Genomic DNA, 22,364 nt, shown 5'->3' with positions numbered 1-22,364 from the left:
TGTTCTTTTATCAACATTGATCCCACCTCTTCACTCATTAGTAGACTCTTTTCATGAAATTATTTAGCAATAAAAGAAAAAAAACTTCACTAAACAGTCACCTTGATGATAGGCCTTTCCAAATTTTGCAAGACTGGGGGGTGGGGTGGAGTCAAAACGGAGGAGTAGAGAAGGACTCAGCCAAGCTCTCCCAACATTCCCCTCCAAACAACTTTAAAATATTGCCTCAAATCAGATTCTGGAGTCACAGAGCCAACAAAAGATAAAACTGAGGCAACTTGGCAGTTCATGTGACATGGGGGTGGAGGTTAGCCCAGAGCCCACATAGATGAACCACCACAGTGGGTTGAGATGGTGGCAACAAAAGAAGAGGAAGCAGTTTCAGGAGTTCTCAAGCCAGAGATAGTAAGGGGGCCTGATAACTGGCCAGAGATTCCAGGTACTCCTGTGTTAACACTGGATTTAGGACCAGACACTTTTTGGCAACTCTATTGCCTATTTTCATTTATTGGTCATAGTTTAAGGGCAGAGTAGAGTATTTTCAATCAAGAGGGGAGTGAAAGTCCTAAAGGATATTATCATAGCTCCAAAGGACAAGGGACCCTGAAGAATAGTTATTGATTGCTCTTCCTGGTTGAGGACAGAAGTACAGACCAAAAGAGCAGTGACCACACCTCTCCCCAGATCACACCACCTAGGAAGCACTGAAAACTTACAAACCCCCAGAACTAGCTCTGAAAACAACAGTATGGAAAAAAAAAGCCCGAAGCTTGAAACACAGTCCCTGTCTCCCCTCACATTAGGAACAGAGCCCAACATTAACATAAAGTTCCAAATCAAGAAATAGGGTAGAAAAATGAGCAAACAACAAAAAAGAACTTAACCATAAAAAGCCACTGTGGTGAAAGAGAAGATCAAGACACAGTCAAAACAACTACAAGCAAAGCCTCAAATTGAGAAATGTGAATTGGACACAAGCCCACTAAGAATTCCTGGAAGAACTAAGAAATTATTTTCAAAATTAAATAAGAGTGGTACAGGAAACTATCTAAAGAATAAAGGAAAGGAAGAAAATAATGAAAAGATAATAGTTTGGTAAAAGAGGCACTAAATAAATGAATGAATAAATAAACTGAATTGTACCCCCCCCCCAAAAAAAGAGGCACAAAAAATATTGAAGAACCTTAAAAAATAGCATTGACAAATGAAAAAAGGAGGCACAAAAGTTCACTCAGGAAAGTAGGTCCTCAAAAATTAGAACTGGGCAACTGGAAGCTATTGACTCCATGAGACATCAAGAAACAATATAATAAAGTCAAAAGAATGAAAAAAATAGAAGAAAATATAAACTATCTCATTGGAAAAACAACTGACCGAGAAAAAAGATTGAGGAGAGATAAACTAATAATTATTGGATTACCTGAAGGCCATGATCAAAGAGCCTAAATATCATATTTAAAGAAATTCTTATGGAAAACTTCCTCAGTATCCTAGAGCCAGAGGATAAAATGGAAATGGAAAAAATCCACCAATCATCACTTGAAAGAGATCCCCAAAGTGAAACTGCCAGGATCATTCTAGCCGAATTTCAGAGCTCCCAGGTCTTCAAGCAGCCAGAAAGAAACTATTCAAATACCATGAAGCCTTGGTCAGAATCACACAAGATTTAGCAGTTACCACATTAAAGGAGTGGAGGGCTTGGAATATGATATTTGGAAGGCAGAAGAGTTAGGATTACAATCAAGAATAACCTGCTCAGCAAAATTAACAATAATCTTTCAAGTGGGGAAAAAATGGAAATTTAATGAAATAGAAGACTTTTCAAGCATTCCTGGTAAAAAGACCAGAACTGAATAGAAAATTTGACTTTCAGACATAAGACTTGAGAAACATAAAAAAGTAAACATGAAAAACAAATCATAAGGGACTAAATGAGGATAAGATTTTTATCATTAAGGTAGAAGGATTCTACGCAGAATGAGGGTGTGGCAGTGAGTCAGTTATGCTGGAAAGATGTTTAAAAAAAAAAAAACAACTGGATAGCCCAGAAAGAAAAATCCCCTAGGAGAGAAAGGGAAGGGAGAGGAAGAATGGAAGAAATTATCTCTTATAAAAGAGGTACTGAAGGAAGACCTTTTACAGTAGAAGGGAAAATGGTAGGAGCAGTTATACCTTACATGTAAATTGATTCAAAAAGGGAAAATATATATAAATACTCAATTGGTATATCAGCAAGGCAGTAATCACAATTTAGATGATAATTGTCAAAGTGCCTATGTAGTTCTGTATCGCAAAATATGCAAGATTCTCCACATAGAAGGTAGAAAAAGTAAACCATTTATTCAGACACCAAATAACCAGATTCCATAACCAATAAGTCCATCCCAACATAATAACAGTTTTATTCCTACACCAGTAAGTCCACTTTGTCATAACAGCAAGGAGCGTTAAGACACAATGCTCTGCCCCCTGCTGGGGCCTTGTTACCAACAAGCAAACTCATAGCACAGCTATCACACGTCTGCTCTCCTTCCCTTGGCTCTAACTGTAGTAACTGCTCTCTTTCAGCATTTCCTGTGACACACTCCTTTTCCTCTCAGCAAGCTCCTTGTAGAAACAATAATTTTATTAAAGACAATGACACCAATGAGAAACATTCCAAAATTTGTGGGATACAGCCAAAGCAGTACTTGGGGGAAAATGTATGTCTCTAAATTCATACATCAATAAAAAAGAAAAAGACATATCAGTGAACTGGACATGCAACTAAAATTACAAGAAAAAGAACAATTTAAAAAACCCCAACTAAATACCAAAATTGGAAATCCTGAAAGTCAAGAAGAAAATAATAAAATTGAGAGAAAAAAAATGAATAAAACTAGGAGCTGGTTTAATGAAAAAACAAATGAAATAGATGAATTGTTGGTTAAAAAAAAAAACAAACCAAATTACTGTTACCAAAAATGAAAAGGGCAAATACCACCAATGAAGACGAAATTAAAGCAATTATTAGAAGGTATTTTGCCTAATTATATACCAACAAAATTGACAATTTAAGTGAAATAGATGGGTATTTACAGATACATAAAGTGTCCAGATAAACAGAAAAAGAAATAGAATCCTTAACCCTATTTTAGAAAAAGTAATTATTATACAAGCCATTAATGAGCTCCCCAAGAATAAATCCCAAGGATCAGATGAATTCACAAGTGAATTCTAGCAAACACTTGAGGAACAATTAATTCCACTCTATAAACTAATTGAAAAAGTAGGTAAGGAAGGAGTCTTGCCAAATTCCCTTTATGACATAAATATAGTTTGCATACTTTAGACAGGAAGAGCTAAAACAGAAAAAGAAAACTTACAGACCAATTTCCTTAATGAGTATATTGATGCAAAACTTTTGAATAAAGTACTTGCAAAGAGATTACAGCAATATATCCCACAAATCAAATATTATGACTAGTGGGATTTATACCAGGAGTGTAGGGCTAGATAAGTATTAGGAAAACTATCAGCATAATTGACCATACCAATAACAACAAAATTCATATGATTATATCAATAGATGTAGAAAAAGCCATTGACAAAATGCAACATACATTCATATTTAAAATACTAGGAAATATAGGGGTCAATGGAGACTTTTTAAAAATGATAAGTAGTATTTATGTAAGACCAAAAGCAAGTGAAGTAAGGATGTCCATTGTTACCACTGTTAATAATATTCAGTATTGTACTAGGAATGCTAGCCATAGCAATAAGACAAGAAAAAGAAATTGAAGGAATAAAAGTAGGCAATGAGGAAATAAAACCACTCTTAGGAGCTGATATGATGGTATACTTAGAGAACACTAGAAAATCAATTTTAAAGCTAGTTGAAATAATTAGCAACTTCAGCAAAGTTTCAGGATAGAAACATATAAATAATCGATGTTTCTGTATCAACAAAACCCAGCAGGAAGGGATGGAAAGAGAAACTCCATTTCCAGACAGCTGACAATATAAAATACTTGGGAGTCTACTTGCCAAGGCAGACCCAGAGATTATATGACACAATTTCAAAACACTTTTCACACAAATACAGATCTAAACAATTGGAAAAATACTAATTGCTCACGGGCCAAGCCAGTGTTATAAAAATGACAGTACTTAAGTTAATTTACTTATTCAGTGCTATACCAATTTAATTACCAAATAATTATTTTGTAAAGCTAGAAAAAATAGTAACAATATTCTCTTGGAAGAACAAAGGTCAAGAATCAAGAGAATTAAATTTTTTTACAATGTCCAGCAGTTCCAGTTTTAAAACTATATTACAAAATGATAATCATGAAAACAATGCATTACTGGCTAAAACATTGAGTGGTAGATCAGTGGAATAGATTAAGCACACAGTAAAAGACCATAGTAACCTTATTGTTGTTGTTTAGTAGTTCGGTTGTGTTATACTCTTCATGACCTCATAGACCATAGCACACCGGTACTGTCCGTGGGATTTTCTTGACAGAGACGCTGAAGTGGTATGGCAAACAGGTTAAGTGACAGCTAGTAAGTAATTTACACAGCTAGTAAATGTCTGAAGCTGGATTTGAACTCAGGACTTCATGACTCCAGGCCCAGGGCTCTTATCCACTGAGCCACCCAGCTGCCTCCACCATATAATCTCAAACAACTACCACTGTAATTCAGGCACTCATCTTTCTGATGTAGGCAGTTACAGTAACTCTGTAATTGGTTTCCCTGCCTCAGGTCTCTAATCTATCCTTCAAACAGCTACTAGAATTATTCCAGATCTGACCCTGTCGTTCCATTATTCAAGAAACTCCACTGACTCCCTTTTAACACAAGGATCAAAGCCAGACTTCTGTTTGGCATTTAAAATCTTTCACAAAATGGCTCCAAAATACACTTTCAAGCTTTCTTTTCACACATTGTGTAATCCAAGCAAACTTTTTTTTTTTTCCAAATACCACAATATTCTCTTTCCTATCTCTTTGCCTTTCTAAAGGCTGTCCTCTGACCCTGGAATACAGTCCCCAATTGTCTCTTAAAATTCCTAGCTTCCTTCAAACATAGCTCAAACATTGCCTTCTTCATGAAGTTTTTCCAGTTCTAGCAAGCTGCTATTATACTCTTCCCTATATTACCTTGCATTTGTTTTATTTATTTCACTTACACTTATGTATATTTTGTCTCCTTAGATTAAATATAAGCTCCTTAAGTGTAGAGATTGTTTTATTTTTATCTTTTTTATTTCTAGAGCCTGGAACCCAACAGCTATCTAATAAATGTTTGTTGACTGATTTAACAGAGAAAGGGCCTTCCCATATTGGGTAGTCTGGACTTCACTAGCTAATTTATGTTGTATCACAGGATTGATAAGAATGGATGGATGGCCGTCTGTGTCATTAGAGGGAACATCTATATCAATAAGTGGAATAATTGATGAAATCATAGATCTGTAACTATTTGGGGTGGGGTGGGAGCAGTGGTAATCAGGGTTCAATGACTTGCCCAGGGTCACACAGCTAGTGAGTGTCTGAGGCTGGATTTCAACTCAGGTCTTCCTGACTCCAGGGCCAGTTTCTCTATCCATGCATTATTTTTAGCTTGATGGATCTTATTTTAAGTTGCCAAGTTTTTCTTTTTTGTTGTTGTTGTTTTTTGTTTTGGTTTGTTTTTTTCTGGAGGGGGAAGGCAGGGCAATTGGGGTTAAGTGGCTTGCCCAAGGGCACACAGCTAGTAAGCTGTCTGAGGTCGGATTTGAACTCAGGTCCTCCTGACTCCAGGGCCGGTGCTCTACTCACTGTGCCACCTAGCTGCCCCAAGTTGCCAAGTTTTTCAAAGATCAGGAACCCCTTTGAGCCCTTTTAACATCAGAAAAAATTTATAGATTCTTCCATATAATAATAGTTGTACTACTAGTACCTGTTCATTCAGAAATAGGAGTAAGGGAAATGCTATGGATCTTCTAATTGTTTTAATTAAAACAGTGTGAAAAACAGTGGTTTCTTTTGAGTCCCAATTAAAAACCCACCTTCTACAGGTAGCCTTCCCTAACCCCTCTTAATTTTAATGCCTTCCCCATTAATTATTTCCTATTTATTTTCTATATAGCTTGTGTTTGTTGCTTGTTGGCTCCACTATCAGACTGTGAGATCACTAGGTCAGGGGCTGTCTTTTATCTCTTTTTGCATGCCCAGTGCTTAGCACAGTGCCTGGCACATGGTAGGAACTTAATAAAGGCTTATTGATTAATTGATTGACCTGGGTTCAAGTCCTATGTCATAAATATAGTGGTTTTGTTACTCCAAGGTGGTCACTTAGCCTTGCAGAGCAAATATTTCTCTGCTTTAGAAACTCTTCATTGAGAGAGTTCCATGCATCAATGAAATCATAGGTTCAAAAAAAATCACATCATCTACATACATTTGAAAAATATGTCAAATTTATTAGAAATATTTTTTATTTACCCTAGATGTGATGGGTTTATTTATTATTCTGAGTTATACTGCATATTTTTTGGAGCTAAATAGAGATTAAAATTAAAATTTTTGGCTCACATATGGATTTGAGGTTCCATTATGATAATTTCATGGCCCTAGAGGTTGGGAACCATTATATTCTATATTTTATGTGTGTTTTTGTAAGACCATGTTCCTTTTCTGTTGCTTCTTTTTTTAAATTTCCCATTTTATTTCACATAGGAATTAGTACGATGGGATTATTTGTTGGAACTTGTAGATAACAACTCTATAAGAAAAAATTTAGTGAGTATGGTATAAAGTCATTTGCAGATGACTATGTTCTTGGTTCATAACTTTGTCATTTTGGGATTTTTATATAGAGATCTGATCTTGAAGCCAGGAAGACCTGGGTTCAGATCCTATCTGATATATATTGACTGTGTGTTATTAGACAAGTCACTTGACCTGTCAGTGCTCTAGGTGACTCTCTTAAGATTATAAATTGCAGAAAAGCTTCCAATTTTCATTGGTAGAAGAACTCTCCTCACTCAGGAGTTCCATATACCAGTGAAAACCTAGGTCTAGTTCTTATCCCATTCCCTTTCACTAACCCATTGTGCTGGTTCCTTTACATGGGCTAAACCCAGTAGGAAATTGTGATAGTTCATATTGATTTCTTTTCCTTGTTCCATTTCTGATTTTTCAGCATCACTAGCTTTGTTGGAGGTTTAGTAATTGCATTTTGTATCTTCTCATCTTTATTTATCTGTTTTGTTATTATTTTTGTTCAACAACATGGACTTACTTCTATAGCATAGATATCTTTCCTCTATGATGTTCCAGTCATGACTCATATTCTATTCTTTCTCAATGATTCATTTGAATATGCATTTTTGTATAAGATTCTATTTTATTTTGCTTATTGCCTATGATATAATAATATTATTGTAAACATTTAAGACCATGGGTTTTGGGGCAGCTAGGTGGCACAGTGAGTAGAGCACCGGCCCTGGAGTCAGGAGGACCTGAGTTCAAATGCGTCCTGAGACACTTGACACACTTACTAGCTGTGTGACCTTGGGCAAGTCACTTAACCCAATTGCCCTGCCTTCCCCCCTTTTGATATTTTCTTCTGGTAACCTCTGGGTTTCTACTGTTCTTCCTCTTTCAAATCTGCCACTCTGCAATGTTTGGCTTAGGTGTTAGTATCTCTGCAATTTTCCTCCTCCAGTTTCAGTTTAAATTTTGTAATATTTGTAAATTTTGTAATTAGCTTACAGGTTTATTTTCCCCTTAACATACACATACACACATACACACATTCATATATACATACGTTTTTATATATAGGCATTTTTAAGATGTGGTACCAATCTCAGAGACCATCTTCTTAAGTAGCTGCTAACTTCACAGATCTACCCTGATAGCAATTAATTTTAGCCTCATTTTAGCACTTTTTTCTTTTCTCCCTCTTCCCTTCACCTCCATGATCATTAGGCATATAGGTGGTGGTGGTCTGATTTGCTAAGTCTTGAGGTTCCCTTTGACATCTAGATACAGAGTATAACTTGCTTTTTGTCCATGTCATGATAAACCTGTGCGTTTTAGCAGAGTGTCACAGAGTCCTAGCAGTAGAGGCGACTCCATAGACTTTCCATTCCAATCTCTGCCTTTTCGGGAAACTATTCTACAGCATCTCCAGCAAGAAGTCCTCTAACCTTTCTCTAAAAACCTCCATTGAAGTGGGGAACCCACTGCATCTTGAAGCAACCCATTCCACTTTTAGAGAGCTAAAATTGTTAGGAAGTTTTCCCTTACATCTATCTTAATTAAATCTGCCTCTCTGCAACTTATGATTGCTGCCATTGCTCATAGTTATACCACTGGGCCAAAGCGAATCAAGACTAATCTTCCTTTTACATGATAGCCCTCAAATACTTGAAGATAACTATCATTCTTTCTTAGGACTTGAAAATTGGTAAAGTCAAATTGATTCTGTTTTGTTATTGATTTCATTCTGTATCACTGCCAACATTTTTGTAACTGCCTAAGTCATGTTTCATTTGTCTTGGAGTTAAGTTTGGAGATTCAGCTTTTCTGTAAGTTACTTATTGTTTCTGAGCGAAGTTTAAAAATTCATTCTCCTGCTAATCACTATTCTATTCTTGCCTCAAAGAAATCTCATCCTTAAAGATTGCAATTAGATATCGGGGGGTCTGGTCTGTCATCCAGAGTAGTCTGGTCCACTATCACTAAACTGTCCTTGCAGGTAGATTCCAACAGTGTATATTTCTTAGCTACAGGATCAAAGGTTCTCATTTTCCAGCCAGTCATATTGTTCCTCATGCCTGTGATGCTGCACACTTTGTAATCAATAATACTGTTTTATCTTTGATGCTGCCTTCTATTCTGAATGCTCTTTTCTTTTGTGTATAAAAGAGCTGATCCCTCTCACTTGGGATCTTAACTTTTCTAAGAAGGCTACAACCCTGTTTATTAGCAAATTTGTACTTTGTCAATAAATTGAGTTGAACTGTGCCTCCGAGTACCTTGGTTTCTGTTGTGATAGGCTAAGTGTTTACCTAACAGTGTCTTCAGTTGATTCTTGCTTAGCATATGATTTGTCTCCTTAATTTCTTGGTCACTCCTTAGGGTTTTCTCATATTTTTCATTATTCTTTCTGTAATATAGTTCCCAGAACCGAATGTAAAACTCCATTTGTGGTCTGACAGAAGCAAAGAACAAAGTGTAGGACAAGACAAGCTGTGGTTTAGCCTTGTTTTCTCTGTCTTGTGCTCATGTGGTTTATTTTTAGAATCCACATGTTGGAATTATCCCTGTTATCTTAATTCAGTTCGGCTTATTGTTCTAGCATAGAAAAATCTTTGCCATCCTGACACTCTTATCCAGTGTGTTAGTTGTCCCTCCAAGCTTCATGCCATCTGCCAGTTAGATAAGCTTGTCAGACTTCATTCAAATCTCTGATGAAAATATTGAACATTTTTATCAATCAAATAACAAGGACAGATCCCTTAGACCCTTCAGAGTACAACCTCCATTTTGATTCTAATTTTTTACCTCTCTTTGGTTCTGACCATTTAATTATTTCTGAATCTACCTAATTGTACTAACATTTCTTCCATCTCATCCTAATACTATCCTTTTATACCGTGCCCTCTTTTTTAAATTCATCTTCCACTAGTTGTTCTTGCTCCCATGTTCTTTTCATGTTGTTTTGAAATTTAAGCTGCTTAGTGAGTTCACTGAATGCATCCATATTACTCGGCTTTCCCTTTTCTCCCTCCTCTTTCTCTGTGGAATAATTTGTGCTTATTTCATTAGACATTTATTCTTCAGAGCTTTCAGGCCATGAGACCTGCCCACCTTCTTTCGAATACTTTGACATCAGCTAAATTTAGGGTCTTTCTGACTATGCACAGGTTTTGCCCATCACAGATTTTAAGATGGGTTCTAGTAAGTTCTTCCTTAGGTTCCCTTCATTTTTTACTTTAGTAACTGGTTCTTCTTACACATTATTTGTGGATTCCTTCACGTGTGTTAAGTATTCTTAAACCATGTTTTCACTTTTCACATGGTATTTGCTTCCGTAGCCATATTCCGGTCCTGAGTTCCATCTCACCAAATCTCAGTGATACATGTGTCATACATGCTTCCTTTGCTTCCTTTGGTTAGTCTTAATTTATTCATGTTTTATACACTTGTGCAAAAAAAATTTGTGGTTGTGGAATTTATTTTTCTATTTATTCTTGGATATATCTCAGAATTAATGGTTTTCTCTACTTCTTTTATTGTACTTTTGCTCTATGTGCTATTCAGTTTGGCCCCTATATTTAGGCAGTTTTCTCCTCCATACCATTTTTAGTTTAAAGCCTCCCATCATATTTTCCATACATGAAATAACTTTATCTTTATCAGGTCATAGGTACATTCCCTAACTGGTCTTGAAACCATAATTTAAGCCATCATCCAGAAATCCAAATACTTTTCTTTGGAGCCTCTACTTTTGACAAGAATGATGAAAACAGCACTTATGACACTGAAGCTTGCTATTTCTTGCCCAGAATTTCATAGTCTGTAGCAACATTTTCCAAATGCTAGTTAGTTAATTGGTTAGTGGTTGTCTGGTTTGTCAGATGTTGTCCTGAGACTTTATCATGTCTTAGATGCATAGCCTGGGAACACAGTAGACTTTTAAGTTAAGCATCTTAACCATAAACTCTGACAACCAGTACTTATCTCTTCTTTCTCTCTCTAGTACTAGATGCCTTTCTCCTTTTATCACTTGTTGCTTTGAAACATCATGCCCTTGAATATGGGAAAAATGACATATCTTTTTTATAGCTCTTAAGTAGATATGAAGCAACTAAGAGTTAATCACATCTCATTTCCTTTATCCACTATACTGAATTATGACAAATAATAATCAAACTCAGCACCCTCAGACATGAATCCTGGCAGCATTGGTGGTCATCTTGTCTGACTTGCCACTCAGTTTAGTTGTTCCCTTTATGGTAGGCCTAGCAGGTGGTTAAAGAATCAAATCATTTTTGTTTATTATTAGAGCTATAGAAGGTACCTCATCTTGAATAAGATGGATTTTAGATTCTTGTCGAAGCCTTCATTTAAGTTGAAACTGACCTTAGATGTCTAGAAGAGCTTCTTTTGTAGGAATCTAGTTTCTATCTACATTTTACCTATTCCTTTCTCTTCTCTTATCTCACATACAGCTGTTATACTTTAGATTTCTTCTACTTGCTGTTTTCATTTTGCTGTTTCAGCATCTTCTAATTGTTTCATTGTGTCTTGATTTCACTTGTTTAATTTCACAATAACTTCCCCTTCAAAGCTCTATATTTTATCTTATTTTTTTTAATAAAATTGTTTAGACTTCATTTTGGGAAATTTTTACAGAATTTCGGGAAATTTGCTAGATTATTTTTTAAAACTGGGATGACTTTTTTTTACCTAGATCCTTAATTGATTTTGATAGAATAAGAATAAAACCAAATTGAAATTAGTATATAAAGAAACATGTTGACAACATATCTGAAGTTCTTGTTTGTTATATTATTGTGTGAGACATGAAAACTTTTATGATTTCATATTTTTCTTTTCAGAATCCACCAAATCCACCTGTGTCACCAGGGAAGTCATCTGCAAATGAAGTTGTCAGCATTAATAACTTAACTTATAGGTAAGAACGAAAAGCATTATGCCTAATATTCACATTTATAGGGAAGTTCGGTTTGGATAGGGAAGACACGAAATTTAATCATATATAATGTATACTGAATTAATCTTTTATGTTTTCTCTATTTTCAGTTTCTTTGCTGCTAAAATTTCATATTTGAATTCAAAATAATTTTACCCCAAAAATCATTGTAAAAAGAATCAGGTGAAAGAGTATTATTTAAAATAGCTTAGAAATGATTGGGAAAACTTTTTTTGTTAGATTGTGTTTTTTGAAGCTGCTTAGTCTTTGCCTTCACATTGAAACGACCAGTCAATAACAGAACAATCACTCCCCCAGCTTTTTTGGCCACCGTTTTTTGGAATTAGTCAATATCTCCTTGTTCTTCTACATTTCTGCCTCAGTGTATCCTGTTTTTACTACAAAACTAAGTTTCTGCAGCCTTTTGATACTTTTCTCTTTTTATTTATTATTATTTCTCTCTGTTCTACGTGCACTATTGGGAGTGTTGATGTTAACATTATTCTATAGAAATGCTGGCACAGTGAGACAGATGCTGGAGTCTAAGAGAAGCATAGGAGAAAGTACACCGTCACCTTTTCAAGCCCCTGTCAATGCAGGTAACAAAGCTTCCCTCACCAAAATAAAAATGAATTTTAATGAGTTTTAGGATCTATGTTTTTGCCTTTTTCTTTTTAAGCATTTACAAGCAGAAATGAAACTGAAAAGAAATATGAGTACATTTGTCTATATTAGAGCGCCAAATAAAATTATGCTATTGTCAGCAGTACTGTAAGGCAGTCATCTTAAAATTTTAGATGAGTAAATCTCAGATTGGGTATCATTTTGGCTTAGTTTTATGTTGTAGATAAATGTCTAAATGTTGTACTCATGTGCTGATTACCTTGGTGTCAGAAATTCCAAGCATTTAAATGGAATGTATGATAGCTAAGAAGTATAGAAATCAAAGAAACTGCTGAACCCCAATAATATTCTGATTCTTTTGCTTTGCTTTGGGTTTTGGTCCCATTTTCATCTCCACATCCACTGTTCAGTTCATTTGCCACATTCGTGTTAATCTGCATTTATTCTTTTTGGTCCAAGTCATTCTCGTTAGGATTGGACTGATTAGGCTATGCATTCATTAACTATCTCTCCTAGCTAACTCAGGAAAAACTTGTTGCAAGGAATAAATATTCCCTAATAATAAAATTTCTGATATTCAAATAGTTTTTATCATAACTTCCATCATATTGGTTAATGGTGATAGTAATTTTTGAAATGAATTTCTTATTTTCATGGCTTTTGAATTATAGGTTTACATATTGTTTTTATAAATATCTATAGATCATTATTATTTCTTTGTTGTTTATTTTTTCTAGTAGATTGCTCAGAAGTTAATTAAGTCTTGGCATTGTGTCCAAGAGAACAGGCTTTTATTAGTCAAACAACATTTCTTTGCACATTAATTATCATTTTCAAGCTCTCTTTGTACTGATGAATGCAATATAATTTTATTCAGAAATTATTTTGAATATTCAATTGTCTTAAGTCTAGATGTGGTTTACAAAAGTTTTTATATTATCTGCAAATTAACCTAATATTTGAAGGTTTATATTACTTTAACCCAGTTGATAACTAAAAATGGAAGTGGCTCACAGAAATTCATAATAATCTTCTCTCTATTTATAGTATCTTCAGCCAGCCTTGCCACCCCTCAGACAGTGGTCAGTGGTCAACCTAAATCTCAAACTCCAGTAACCTCTGGTTCCTTGACGGCATCAGTTCTTCCTGCACCAACTACAGCTCCAGTAGTTGCTTCTACCCAGGTGTCTAGTGGAAACTCGCAACCCACAATATCTTTGCAGTCTTTGCCAGTGATCTTACATGTACCTGTTGCAGTATCCTCCCAGCCTCAGCTCCTACAGGGCCACACAGGGACTTTGGTCACTAATCAACAGCCTGGCAATGTTGAATTTATTTCTGTGCAAAGTCAGTCTACAGTTAGTGGTCTTACCAAAAATCCAGCGCCCTTGCCATCAACAAACCCCACTAAACCAAACAATAGCCCATCTGTACCCAGTCCTAGTATTCAGAGGAACTCTCCGGCCAGTGCTGCATCATTAGCAACAACACTTGCGGTACAGGCTGTTTCGGCAGCACACTCTATTGCACAAGCCACAAGGACTTCTTTGCCTGCAGTAGGTACTTCAGGACTGTATAATCCAGCCAGCAATCGAAGTTCCATACAGATGAAAATTCCACTTGCTGCATTTGGTACTACTACTGCTGCTGCTGAGCCTAGCAGTACTGCAGTTCCATCTAGAGTTGGTAAGTTATCATGGGTTTTAGTGTTAGTGATGGCAGTGAGGGAGATAGACTTTGGAAAATAAAACTTTATTTCAGTGACTAGGCTAGAATTTTTAGCCACTTGCTTAAAGAAACAGGGTAAATAGAATTCCCTTAGAATCAGTTAATCCTTCACATCTATAAACAGGACAAAAAATGACCTATGAGTTTTATTCGGGGGTAAGGAGATTGTGTACTACAAGTGTTTTTTTAAATAATAACATACCTTCCATGCATACCAAACAATTATTTTAACTTTTTTCAAAAATGATTCTGGAACAAGTATCTTGCATAAAGGAAATAATCCTCTTAGGAGGAGGAATAATACCAAGTCCCTACCCATGTGGATTTGAGTTTTCAAATTCCATATTCTTTATCTCTATTTCCCTTGGTATCTCCAAGAAGAAGGCTATTCTAAAATCTTAATTAGTGTTTATAGTGCAATTGAGGTGTTTTGGGGGGTTGTGGGGAAGGAGAAAGTGAAGAAACAAGGAAATGAGCTATTTTGAGAATTTTTTGCAGTACAAAACCATGTTTAAGAGTGTATATTTAGATATAAAAGTATTTGGTTATTGAATGCTTACAATATAATCAACTTATGTCTGAAATCTTTAAAATCCACCTTCTTACTCTCAAGAAGCCACGTTTTTGCTTTAATCTTCATGTTTAAATGGTGTTTCTGACCTTACTTCTACTTAAACTATTTTGAAAAGACAAAGATGTCAAGCAGCAGATTCCAGGGTTGTAAAGTTTTCCCTTTTTCTTTTCTTTTCTTCTTTTTTTTTAAGTTTTCCCTTTTTCAAATAGATTCTAAATTAAAAGCTACCTCTTGAAAATGATAAAATATCAAGCATTTTGTCATAATCTGCTTTTTTAGTAACCATGGTAATGATATCTTGAGCATACATAGGCATATGTGACCTGACCTATTTATATTTAGTAGCCTACTTCTTGGCACCTTTAAGCATTGTTAGCCATTACTTTGTAGTAATGATGAATACACAAACTGGGGTAGAGCTCAATGATATTTCAAGATCCAAATACTTGTTTAATCACGGTTTAAATTTTTTGACCAAGACTCATCATCAACTCAGTCAGTGCACAAAGCTAGTCAAACAGTGTGTGTGTGTGTGTGTGTGTGTGTGTGTGTGTTTGAGTGTGAGATAATTCATTACAAAAAGGTATTAAAAATCTTACCTTTGGGTTACAAGCAAAGACATTGTTGAACTTTGATTTTCAGCTGAAAAAAGCTAACTTATTATTCTATAAAGTATATGAAGACAGGAGTAGGAATTCTCATCTCAAGGTTCAGAAAGTTCACTTCTATGATATAGCATCCCTATCTTGTGAACGCTTTCAGTATTGCTAGCATGTTCGCAAATACAGTCATAAATGGGTTTGGAGTACAAGTTGTTTAAATGTACAGGAATTGTTCTATGTAAACAGATCCATAGTCCAGGATGTCTTTAATCTTGATGATACTTCACATATGTATGTGTATTTTTTATATATATCAGTGTTATTCCAAACATAGGCACATGTAACCTTCTAAAAAGATATCTTTGAATCATCAGAGAAAGATTAAATTGTGTCCCTTTGATTTTGTTTTCATGTATCTTAATGTAATTAAATTCTTTACAATTAGTGATCCATGCATAGTATATCTTTTAACATTATTAAGTAGAACGTTGGACCCACCAAGATGCTCTGTTCTCCAACTATGTAATCATGCAGCCAAACCTCTATTTCTTGACATTTTTCTCAGTACCAGGATGTCAGGGTGTGAACCTTAAAGAAGAGTTGGTTGTGATATCGGCATCCACATTCATTGATTGTTGCTACGAAATGAAACGTACTTTAGATCTTATTTGATCTTCACAGTAACCTTGTATCAAGTCATTATTATCCTCATTGTACAGATGAGGAAACCACAGCTTAGAGAGATTAAATGACATGCCCATGATCGCATATCAGAAGTTGAGCTGAGATATTTGCTGACTACCAGTGTAACAGACTTTCTGCTATTACCATATTGTTTCATAAGTCACACCAGGGAGTTCTGATGGAAGCTCCTTAAGTACCTATGTTCATCTGAGATTGTTGAATTCATCTTTAGGAGGTGCCTTAATTAACAAAAGTAAATGCTTATGGAATGTATTCTTTAATTCAGCTAATTCATTCTCAGTTTAGAAATATTTTGGAAATTTAAAAAAAAGGAAAATTTCTATTCCCCTTACTTGCTCATTTTTCCTTTTTCCAAAAGGATTGTGGAATAAAGAAGGAAAAAGGTGCAGATGAAGTTGGCTGTTGTATTCATTAATTTTAGTTTCTTCTGTGACTTAGCCATCATAACTATTTTCAAGAAAACTTAATATATTACTGTCTTATGTTAGTTAAGTAAAAGTTTGCATTATTTTTTCTGGTTATTATTTTATTAATAGAGTATGGCAAAACCATCCCCCAAATATCTTTGATTAACCTATGCAATTGGTCACTCTCTCTATGTACTTTCACGGAAATTGGTTTTGGAGGCAGGAAAGGCTGAGGCAGAGTGATGGATTTGTGATACCACTGATTTAGGAAACTCTAGTTGGAGAAACCTCCTCTACCAATACAGAGCTTATCTACTCTGGAACTTGACTTAGAGAGTTACCTGGCATACGTAGGGGTCATTACCCAACTTGGGTCATACAACCAGTGTGTGAGTGAGGTGAAACCTGAACCTAGGAATTATTTCAGTTAATTTCAGAACCTTCAGCATTTGTGTGTTTATTCAGTTTTCTTGTTACGTGGTAATTAACAAACTAAATTAAAGAACCAAAATGCCCACTCTGAAATATTGAGAAATTAAATTCAGTTATGAATTTAGAGAAACATTAAAGTTATTTCACACCAGAAGAATGATTCATTTGATTAGCAATTCATCATTATTTAAATTGACTTTGATTTTATCAGCTCCACCCTGGAGGATTAAAATTTAATATTTTTTTTAAGAGAAATTCTTTATTTTCTGTAAAGTGTTGTAACTGCTGGAACATTTGTTCTGTTGTGTGCAGCTCTAATTGAAAGGAAAATTGTTTTTGTTTCCTCAGAGAACCAGACCAACAAAATCACAGATGCTTCTGTGAATAAGAGAACAGCTGAGAATACACCACAGGTAGGATTATTCTTCATCATAAAATCTTGGTTAAAATCCACAGGAGTATGATTTCAATTATTCTCATGACTTTTTTTAACCAATTAGTTTTCACAGCTGTTCATTCAAATGCTTTCTTTTATCTCTTAAATGGTTGGCAAGAGGTGTATATTCTTCTGTAGTGGCACTGTTACTAATGTTTTCCATCATAGATAGTACTTGTTTTAGTGTATTGCCTAATCTCTACTTTGATTATACACATGAATTCTTAGAGCAGTCTGATTGGGTACCATGATTTACTACTAAGAATTCTCTTTGATAAAGGAAAAATACCTGGTTTTTATCTTTCTGCCATAAATAATTCTTTTCTTGATAACTTGTAGCTTTTTAATCATTCATCTTCATAAGAGCTCATCAGCTGCAACTTAAAGGAAAAGTCATTAAGAGAATAATGAGGAGCTTTTTAGCAGTTTGATGAAACTCATGAGCTTTCTACCTCATTCCCTAAGTAAAAACCTGGTATGGGATCCCTCTCTCTCTTTCATAGTCATCTTCTTGTGAAGTCATTGTATAACATGGGGCTAGATTACATGACCTTCTGAAGTTCTGATTGAGCATGGCTTGTATTATGTTTTACATATGCACATCTCCTTCTTGCATATCATAGGTCTTATCCACACTGAAAAACATCTACAACTAAAAATACAAAAATTCTTTGGTATTTTAGGAAGGAATGACTGGCAGATGTGTTTGAAAAATTAGGACATCAGTCTTATGTATAATGACATTCAATCTTAATTATGTTCAATTTTTAGGGATAGATTAGAGCATGCTTTCTTTTGTTTTATGAGGGTTTTTTTAATTTAAAAAATGCATCAAGTGAACATATATTGTTTTGTAGTATAGCCAAATAACCAAAATAGTTTTATGATTAGTTTATTGCACATTTCTTTTTCTGCACTGCAGTTTACAAGTCACAATTTTTCCATTATCATGTGACCTTCACTTTATAGAATTTCAGCCAAATACATAATATGCCGTGACATTTTATGAATCTATTTAAATACTAGCCATAATTAGAAAATATGTATATATGTGTGTGTGTGTATACAAATTCTACAGTCTATGTTACATGCTGTTAAAAAGGAAAGATTTGGATGGGGACAGCAAGGGGGGAAATATCAGACTTTTCTTGAAAATTCCTGGATTATAGCTTCATTTAAAATAGATGTTTAGGTAGAAATGCAATATAGATAAAGTATAGAATATTTTGAAGTAATATTCAGGGATTTTAAATGACATTTGTACAAAATTAACATATACTTAGAATTTCATGTTCCTTGAACCAAAGAACCTAAAAAATCATTCCCCGTAGCATTGTTAATGAACATGCTAAATAACATTTTCGAGACTGGAAAGGAAAAAAAAATTTAAATGTTTAAAGCTAATAATAATGAAAAGCTGTATACTACTTTGTCCCTCTTTGTTGTATTAAAGGTTTTAATACATTGGTTACACAATAAATGAAAAGAAACTGCTATAAATGTTTTTGATAGTTCTTTATAACTATAAAATTTTATTATCCATTTAATGCCACCCACTTTTATTTCGTATATAAGGGACTCAAAATCTCATTTTTCACTTTGCTGCCTCTTATCATTCAAATTGAAAGTAGTTTGCTTTGTGCTTTATATGTGTAGCATCTGCAGTGTCACAACTTTGATAAATTGTTTTGAAACCAGATTAAACAGGAATAAATTTCATCAGAAAGAAATGAGAGAACAAATCAATCTTAACTTCTCTTTGGGTTTGTTGTCTTTGACGTGGAGGAAGAGGATGTGCCAAAAAATATTAGAAAAAGAAAAGACTGGCTAGGTATATAACCTATTAAAGCAGTAGCTGATCAAAAATAGCAAATATCCTAGCTTTGAACTAGTTCCAATAACAGTACTGAGTATACAGTGGAAATAATTAGTGTAATAAATTTATGCATGGTGGTTAGAATCAGCACCTTAAGCTACCATGCATAGCCTGATGAAACACACAGAATTTGACAGTGTAAATACTGTATTGGTCAGTGCTCTGAAGATACAACACATGTAGGGGAAAGATGAAACACATCCTTATCTACCCATGGCCACTGTGTATTTGATTATTATATTGTCTAGAGCCTGCTTGTAGTGGTAAACAAGATTTGGTTTGATTTGCAATTACATTTTGCTAAATGATGGAGAGAAATTTTTAAAACTTTATTCTTTGAGAGGGCAAAAAATAGACAACTAGTGTTGTCCAGTTTTCTCCTTATATCCTTTTTTCTTTGCCTATGCTTATTCTTTCCATTTCTTTTTCTTGCCTTATTGTTATAGCTACCATTTCTAGTACAATTTTAAATAGTAATGGTGGTAATAAATATGCTTGCTTTACCATTGATGTTATTGGAAAGGCCTCTCTAGCCTATCCCTTTAACATATAATGCTGGCTCTTAGTTTTAGGATAGATACTACTTATCATTTAAAGGAAAGCTTTCTTTACTATGCTTTCTAGTGTTTTTAACAGTAATAGTAACAGTAATTTTGTTAAGCTACAGTGAACAGCAGTATTCTTTAAAGAGGAAGGAAATAACATTTTGCTTTCTTACTCAGCACAGTTTTATTTCAAAAAAAGGAGACCAATAGTGCAACTATTAGTTATTATATGCAAGAATCTACAATATCTAAATTGAGAAAGGTAGAATGACCTTGGTTTCTATAAAATTAGGACATAAAAAGAGGAAAAAAGAGAGATAAAGAAGTAGAAGGAAAAGGAAGAGAAAAAGACTAGATCTCTGTATCTCACAGAAATGCAGGGCCTGATCCCACTCTGATTGGTACAGGTGCTTTGACCTACTCCATTTCCTACCTCAGCAGATTTGCTTCTTCTTAGGCAACCTGGTAGCCTCCTGCTTGAGTTGGAGCAATGCACCTGTCTTAGCTTCCTTCATACCTGAAATTATAGATACACACCACCACACCTGACTTTTTGTAGCATATTTTCACAGAAAATAACAAATACAATTTCAAGTCTAGAGAAGCTTATATCTTATTACATGAGAAAGCAATATTTTAAAAATCTCTGGAACACTTTTTATCATTAAGGGTCCATTTATTCTTAGTTATAAGCCAACATATCATTTACCCTCTGGAATGTCATATTCTAAGCTCTCTACACCTTTATTGTGGATGATGAATCTTGTGTGATGCTCATTGTGATTCCTTAGTTCTTGAGTTCTTTATTTTTGCTGCTTGAAGTATATAGTTTCCTTTACTTGGGAGCTCTGGATTTTGGCTAAAATATTCCTGGGAGTTTTTATTGGATTGGTGGATTCTTTCGATACTACTTTGCTATCTGGTTCTAAGAGATATAGGCACTTTTCTTTTATGATTTCTCAAACATGTCTAGGCTGTTTTTGTTTTTGGGTTTCAGATTGTCTAATGATTATTAAATTACCTCTCTGATCTGTTTTCCAGATCAGTTTTGTTTTTCTATGGGATATTTCACATTTTCTTCATTTTTTCAGTCTCTTAACTTTTTTTGTTGTTTTTTTTTAATTTTCAAATTTATTTATTTAACATACTTAGTTTTCAGCATTGATTTTCACAAGAGTTTGAATTACAAATTTTCTCCCCATTTCTGCCCTCCCCCCCACTCCAAGATGACGTATATTCTGGTTGCCCTGTTCCCCATTCAGCCCTCCCTTCTGTCACCCCACTCCCTTCCCATCCCCTTTTCCCTTCCTTTCTTGTAGGGCAAGATAAATTTCTATGCCCCGTTGCCTGTGTATCTTATTTTCTAGTTGCATGCAAAAACTTTTTTTTGTTGTTTTTGAACATCTGTTTTTAAAACTTTGATTTCCAAATTCTCTCCCCTCTTCCCTTCCCACCCACCCTCCCTAAGAAGTCAAGTAATTCAACATAGGCCACATGTGTATCATTATGTATAACCCTTCCACAATACTCATGTTGTGAAAGTCTAACTATATTTTGCTCCTTCCCAACCCATCCCCCTTTATTGAATTTTCTCCCTTGACCCTGTCCCCTTTCCAAAGTGTTTGTTTTTGATTACCTCCACCCCCATCTGCCCTCCCCTCCATCATCCCCCCCTTTTTTTTATCTTCTTCCCTCTTCTTTCCTGTGGGGCAAGATACCCAATTGAGTATGTATGGTATTCCCTCCTCAGGCCAAATTTGATGAGAGAAAGATTCACTCATTCCCCCCTCACCTGCCCTCTCCCCTCCTCCCACAGAACTGCTTCCTTTTGCCACCTTTATGTGAGATAATCCACCCCATTCTATCTCTCTCTATCTCCCTCTCTCAATATATTCCTCTCTCATCCCTTAATTTGATTTTATTTCTTTTAGATATCTTCCCTTCATCTTCAACTCACCCTGTATCTGCTCTCTCTCTCTCTCTCTCTCTCTCTCTCTCTCTCTCTATATATATATATATATATATGTATATATATACATATATATATGTACACACACACATACATATATACATACATGCACATTCACTTATATATGTACATAAACATATATATGCATATTCCTTTCAGCTACTATGATATTGAGGTCTCATGAATCATACACATCATCTATCTATGTAGGAATGTAAACAAAACAGTTCAACTTTAGTAAGTCCCTTATGATTTCTCTTTCTTGTTTACTTTTTCATGCTTCTCTTGATTCTTGTGTTTGAAAGTCAAATTATCTATTCAGATCTGGTCTTTTCACTGAGAAAGATTGAAAGTCCATATTTTGCCTTGGAGCATGATACTCAGTTTTGCTGGGTAGGTGATTCTAGGTTTTAGTCCTAGCTCCATTGACCTCTGGAATATCATATTCCAAGCCCTTCGATCTCTTAATGTAGAAGCTGCCAGATCTTGGTTTATTCTGATTGTTTTTCCACAGCAGTATTTTCTCCTTGACCTGGGAGCTCTGGAATTTGGCGACAATGTTCCTAGGAGTTTTCTTTTTGGGATGTATTGGAGGAGGCGATCTGTGGATTCTTTCCATTTCTATTTTACCCTCTGGCTCTAGAATATCAGGGCAGTTCTCCTTGATAATTTCTTGAAAGATGATATCTAGGCTCTTTTTTTGATCATGGCTTTCAGGTAGTCCAATAATTTTTAAATTATCTCTTCTGGATCTATTTTCCAG

At 34.9% G+C, this 22,364-nt stretch overlaps 1 protein-coding gene across 7 annotated transcripts in view; it reads left to right on the top strand.

Annotated features, from left to right (window-relative positions):
• The window catches only part of LOC118852159 (activating transcription factor 7 interacting protein), a 169,124-nt gene that overhangs the window by 117,838 nt on the left and 28,922 nt on the right, over window positions 1-22,364 (top strand). For all 7 annotated transcript variants that reach the window (XM_036761819.1, XM_036761821.1, XM_036761818.1 and 4 more), the window contains exons 7-10: window positions 11,609-11,685; window positions 12,214-12,302; window positions 13,375-14,013; window positions 17,124-17,188. In XM_036761819.1, coding sequence (XP_036617714.1) covers window positions 11,609-11,685; window positions 12,214-12,302; window positions 13,375-14,013; window positions 17,124-17,188 — 870 coding nt within the window. The remainder of the gene's footprint in view (window positions 1-11,608; window positions 11,686-12,213; window positions 12,303-13,374; window positions 14,014-17,123; window positions 17,189-22,364) is intronic.

Source organism: Trichosurus vulpecula, chromosome 5, assembly GCF_011100635.1.
Source record: "Trichosurus vulpecula isolate mTriVul1 chromosome 5, mTriVul1.pri, whole genome shotgun sequence".
Classification (NCBI taxonomy): domain Eukaryota; kingdom Metazoa; phylum Chordata; class Mammalia; order Diprotodontia; family Phalangeridae; genus Trichosurus; species Trichosurus vulpecula.
The sequence above is the reverse complement of the archived record's forward strand: the minus strand, read 5'-3'. Positions and strand labels throughout refer to the sequence as shown.